The following is a 6,000-nucleotide window of genomic DNA, read 5'->3' on the forward strand; positions in this document are numbered from 1 at the left end:
GTGGCTGGGCTTTAGGAGGATTTAATAAATTGTTTTCTGATAGACTCTTCGTCCCAAATTGCTTTATTGCAGCTGTATTCCGTTTGGACAGGGGAGAAAGGGCATGCAATTCTAGTTGCATGCATGCTGTACACTTTGTGTTCAAGGTTCGTTTTGTTGGGCCTGCAACATTGAAGGAAATGTCAATTATATGCAGAGTGGGAGGGAGAGTAGTTATCCTGTGGGAACCACTTTCTTAGGATAATGGGATTCTTAGAACAGTCTCTAGGGGTGGGCAGTGAATCTAGAATCCTTCTCTTGGCTTTGACCTTGAAGGAGTCTGTTGTCCGCAAGAGTGGTTCCCATGGAAGGAAGATGATCCCCTTATCAAAGAGGTGGGCCACGAGCCAGGAGGAGGAAGTTGGAGCAAAGTGCTCACAGCATTGCTGGCCTTTGGGGACAAGAGAGCAGTACTTCAGACAAGATGGGGAAAGAGGCCGCGTCCCGGGAGCAAGTTAGCGTGGGCAAGCTCAGACATGGGTACCTGGTAAGCAGGGTTGCTTCTCTGATTCCTGTGTCTCTCTTATTTCCCTTCTACGTTCCCCCTGGATTTACTAAAGTGTCTCGGCAAATACCAAAGGTGAACCGAGGGAAGGGCTTTTATTTTCCACGCTTAGGGCCTTAAAGAGGAAACCGCGAGGCCCTGGGGGCCGGTGAAGTGATAGCAATGGTAACTAAGGTTTGGCTACCTCATGGGGGTGGTGTGGATCAGAGCAGGTGGAGATCACTCCTGCTGCCAGCCCTCCCAGCCTGAAGAGTCTCCTTCCAGCGCCAACCTTCGGAAAAGCTGGGCTTTGCTCTAGGGAGGGAGAAACCAGCCAGAAAGGTATCTGGAGATCAGCCCTATAATCCCATAAGGACCCAACGGAAACCCCGTGCTGAGGTTCTGCTCTAGCAACAGAAGTAGAGTGCGGACGAGTTCAGGTTCCATTTAAACAAGGAGATAGCAAAATGAAAATGTAACCCCCAAAGGAAACATTGTGTACAAAGGGGGAAAAAAAATGAATCCACAAGGAATCTTGCTGTCCAGCCCATTAACCTGAGCTGGCTGTTGCTATGCCTCCGAGTCCTTCAGGTAGTGCTCTGCTGGGGAGGGGTCTCTGGGAAGCCATTGGGTGCCCTGGTGAGGCATGTCCTTCAGCGAGCTCAGCCGGGCCCTCTCCCAGAGTGCAGGGCAGCCCCCGTGTTCATGACCAGGGCGGGGGACCAGCTTCCCCAGACGTGGCCTGGCCAGAGATGAGCCCTGCAGATGTTGCAGTGCACAGGCAGGTGACCCGTCCCCAGCCTCAGGGTATTCCTTCCAGAGACCCAGAAGCTGCATCAGGTGTAGGGGAGGGCGGGAGAGCTATGTTCCTTAAGACCATTCGCAAGTCTGTTCCTGTTGCTAAAAGAATGCAAATATGCCTTCATAGTTTTCAGGTACAGCTTCACAATTTGCCAAGTTGGAGTGGACTGTGGTCTTCTCAGGCTCAGATGATATTTAAAGAAGCAGCCAGACAACATCTGCACACAACAGAAGTCTGCAGATAAGCGCAGACCTCAAATGCAGATGCCGTTGGGGGTCTTCTGTCTAGGAAAGAGGGAGGAGGTGGAAGTTCTAAGTGTGAGTCTGCTCCTCCCTCTGCTTTGGAGAGGAGACTCTTGGGGACCCAGGTCCTGGGGAAAACCCTAACTCTTCCACACCGAAGACCTCGCCGCTCATGTTTTTGGTTTATTTAATTTAAAAAAAAAAAAATGATCTTGCTTCTGTCGGCTCAGGGGCACAAGACACACAATGACATGTGCGCGCACGCACCCCTCTTTCCCTAGCACACGGCTGCCACGCTACAGGAAAGATTACTGGGGGAGAGGCAGGTGAAATTCTAGGGGGGAAAAGGTACTATTAGATATTCAAAGGCAGTATTTCCCAAGGAGAGACATCGACAACCCTGGTCTCCCGACATCAGAGAGGAGCCTGGTCGCTCTCACAGGGTTACTCAACCCACAATGACATGGACTGAGCTGCCACGGGCTCCCATTAACCCCTGTGTTTCCTTTTCAGATCTTACAGGTGAACAAGGTGATGTCCATCTTGTTTTATGTGATATTTCTCGCGTATCTCCGTGGCATCCAAGGTAACAACATGGATCAAAGGAGTTTGCCCGAAGACTCGCTAAATTCCCTGATAATTAAGCTGATCCAGGCAGATATTCTGAAGAACAAGCTCTCCAAGCAGATGGTGGACGTTAAGGAGAATTACCAGAGCACCCTGCCCAAAGCAGAGGCCCCCCGCAAGCCGGAGCAGCGAGAGCCCGCCAAGTCGGAATTCCAGCCCGTGATTGCAACGGACACGGAACTGCTGCGGCAGCAGAGGCGCTACAGCTCGCCCCGGGTCCTGCTGAGTGACAGCACCCCCCTGCAGCCCCCTCCCTTGTATCTCATGGAGGATTACGTGGGCAACCCCATGGCCGCGAACAGAACGTCACGGAGGAAGAGGTACGCGGAGCACAAGAGTCACCGAGGGGAGTACTCCGTATGTGACAGCGAGAGTCTATGGGTGACCGACAAGTCATCGGCCATCGACATTCGGGGACACCAGGTGACAGTGCTGGGGGAGATCAAAACCGGCAACTCTCCTGTCAAACAATATTTTTATGAGACACGATGTAAAGAAGCCAGGCCTGTCAAAAACGGTTGCAGGGGCATTGACGATAAACACTGGAACTCTCAGTGCAAAACGTCCCAGACCTACGTCCGAGCACTGACGTCAGAAAACAATAAACTTGTGGGCTGGCGATGGATACGGATAGACACCTCCTGTGTGTGTGCCTTGTCGAGAAAAATCGGAAGAACATAAATTGGCATCTCTCCCCATATATAAATTATTACTTTAAATTATATGATATGCATGTAGCATATAAATGTTTATATTGTTTTTATATATTATAAGTTGACCTTTATTTATTAAACTTCAGCAACCCTACAGTATATAAGCTTTTTTCTCAATAAAATCCGTGTGCTTGCCTTCCCTCAGGCCTCTCCCATCTGTTAAACCTTATTTTGTGACCCGGCTCTCGGGAGCCGCTCTGTAAAATCTATGTACACCAGTATTCTGCATTCAGTATTTGTCAAGGCCATGACTGTCGTTTTAGTAAACTTGTTAAAATCAGATGCTGTCAGAGTTGTGTGTAGACACAGTGATGCCCACCCCCTTTCTGGTCTACTTCATGTTTGATCAATTCACTAAATGCCCTGTTGGCACGTCCCCTGGAATGACACACAGTAGCTTTGAGCTCCACGCTTTATTCTGGCCAGCAAGTTCACTGTCAGGGACTTGCTCTCCTCTCTTGGCTGTTGCTTTTGCCAGTTAGAACCCTGATGCTCCAAGGTTATGGTTCCGGAACAGTAACAACAAACCTGGCAATTTTAAGTTTTGGAAGTCTCTTTTCAGCACATTTGTTGTTTTGGGTTTGGGGTTAAGGGTTGGATTGGGCGGGGGGGCTATGGTTTTTGTTTTGCTTTCTAAAAGTGGTTTTGATCTGTTTAGGCATATAGGAAAAAAATGTTTTAACTATTTGTAACAGAATAATTGTATGGTTACCCAGAAGCCAGCTGAAACGGATCATGAAAAATCTACAGACAGAAGAGAACTTCCTCATTTGAGATCCTCTGGGCACATGGCCTCCTCCCTTCTCTGGGGACCCCTCCCAGAGCTGCATGAGGAATTGGAAAATGCTCGTACTTCGGAGTCAGACCTGGGTTCAAATCCCGGGTCCTCCCTTCCTTGTGACTGGGGGCAAGGCTTTGAAGGCTCTCCGAGACTGGGGTTCCTAGGGCTGGAAAGTCACTTGGGGATTTTGCTAAGTCAGAGAGCTGTCATGAGGTCTCAGCTAAATTGTCACTGTGGACTTCCTAGCATAGGGGAGGCGTTCGAGATCGATCCTTCTTCCTTCCTTCCTCTTCTTTCTTAGCTATCGTATTCCTCTGTATCATTTTTGGTGGGTTCACCATCCTGAGAGGTAGAAGTTCAAATGGAAGGAAGGTGATCCTGAGTCCCAGAGGGATCCCTGTGGTGAGGGACACACCTCCACAGAGGCAGGACACAGTGGCTCCTACAAGCCCTACCCCACTGGGAGGCAGACTCTCCCCCTGGTCCTAGAGCCCGTAGACTCTCATCTCCCGTCTTGTCGGAGGCACGTGTACCCCGTGTTCTGCCTGGGATCCCTGTCCTGGGTCTTCCCTGAATTGCCCTGCCTTCAAGGTCCGAGTGTTCTCTGTCTAGAGCAGCCCATGCCCCGGAGATGTAACCCATGCCTAAGAAAATGTGTGTTCTTTATGTGGCATGAACCTCTTGAAGCAGCCTCTGCCGATCGCTGTGGCTTGGGTTAGGACCACCATAATGCAGCGCTCGATTCCGGACGCCTCAACTCCGGAGACAGGACAGGAGGAATTTGCCTCGCACCCACTTCTGCGGGGCACCTGCAAACACGGCCCCCCGTCCCTGTCACAAGCCCATTGAGGTAGGCATTATCTCTCTAGTTTACAGGTGAGGAGACGTGGCTGAGGACTTCCTTCACCCGTGCTCATTGAGCGGCAGGAGGCAGATCGAAGAGTTACATCCGTGCTTGAAAAAGGACACAGTCTCGTTTCTTCTTCACTAGGCCCCCTCATCCCCCCTTCTGTGCGACACTTCGCATTGCAGAATGAACATTACAGTCCGAGGGACGTGGAAAGTGTAGTCACCTGCACAGAAACCTTTTGTGGCTCCTGCTTCAAGAGCGAGAACACAATGTACCCGCTGATAGAGGGACAGCTGCCTGATGGTCAAGCCCAAGCCCTCTTCTTGGACTAGAATTAATGTTCCTCGTCTGGACTTGCTATTCCAAGCAGGTGTAGGGGTTGTCTAGAGGGTCTGGCCTGGGAAGGCACCGTCCCTAAACAACAGGGCAACAAAGTGAGCCTGGGGATGAGATGAAGACCTTCCAGAAAGGAATTCCAGCCTTCGGGCCATTGGGACGGCTCTGCCCTCCCCTCCCCACCCCGTGCTGGGTGGCAGAACAGCAACGCATTACCCAGTTCCATGTGAGTAGCTTTATTAGCAGAAAAGGGCATTCAAGTGTTGCCAAAGTCAACATGTCGGGCTTATGGGCCCGGAGCAGAGCCTTCCTCAAGATTCACAGGGGGCCCCTTTCTGTCTAGTGTGTGCACTTGCCACTGCTTTAGATCCATGATTAAGCTCTTCTCCGCCCTAGAGGAGACTTGGCAGGCTGGAGTCTGACTCCGGGAGAACGCCACATTTGCCTTCATGTTTCCTTTCTGCCTGGTTTCCTGCTGGAGCTTCAGGACACAGGCAGGTGTGCTGCGGCGTGAAGACCTTCACCGGACAGGAGGAAACAGGCTGCAGCCCCGGCTTCTTGCCAACAGCAGCCCCGTGTCCTCAGATGACTCACCTGTCCTGATGGGGACTTTCCCGCACCATGAGTTTCTGCTGCGCAGAGGGCCGGTGGCCAGACTAGGTGGTCCTCACTTCCTTCATGACGGCTGCCGTGAGAAGCCCTGTGGGCCATCGGCGGGGATTCTCTCTGCCCTCCCTTAAGTCTCCCAGCTGCCTCCATCTACAAGCTGTGTGGACTTACGCATGTGACTTAACCTCTCTGAGCTTTTCTCTCCTAGTCTGTAAACTGAGGGCAGTGCCATGCAGTCAGAGTGTTTGGCAATGTAATGAAATCATCCTGTGCTTGGCTCATAAGTTCCGTTGAGTGTTACCGATGATGGTGGTGATGAGTAGCTATCGGGGGATTTGCACGGGTCCTCATTCTGGAATTCTGGTAGAAACTTCCAAACTTCCGGGTGAATTATTCCTGACTGAAGTGTATCCATCACCAACCCCATGGGATGCAGTCCCCAGGGGAGCATTTGCCCCGTCCCCCAGCCCCTCTCATCAACAGGCCTTGACTCCTCAGTTGACACACCAGGAAAGGT

General features: G+C 51.3%; 1 protein-coding gene across 1 annotated transcript in view; it reads left to right on the top strand.

The window, feature by feature from the left end:
- Positions 1-3,181, top strand: part of LOC111159818 (neurotrophin 3) — a 67,576-nt gene extending 64,395 nt beyond the window's left edge. Inside the window, exon 2 of the mRNA XM_022522446.1 lies at positions 2,081-3,181. Within this exon, the coding sequence (XP_022378154.1) occupies positions 2,081-2,875 (795 nt within the window). The 3' untranslated portion in view covers positions 2,876-3,181. The remainder of the gene's footprint in view (positions 1-2,080) is intronic.
- Positions 3,182-6,000: the final 2,819 nt, after the last annotated feature.

Source organism: Enhydra lutris, unplaced genomic scaffold (genome assembly GCF_002288905.1).
Source record: "Enhydra lutris kenyoni isolate GAN:26980312 unplaced genomic scaffold, ASM228890v2 scaffoldscaffold69, whole genome shotgun sequence".
NCBI lineage: Eukaryota > Metazoa > Chordata > Mammalia > Carnivora > Mustelidae > Enhydra > Enhydra lutris.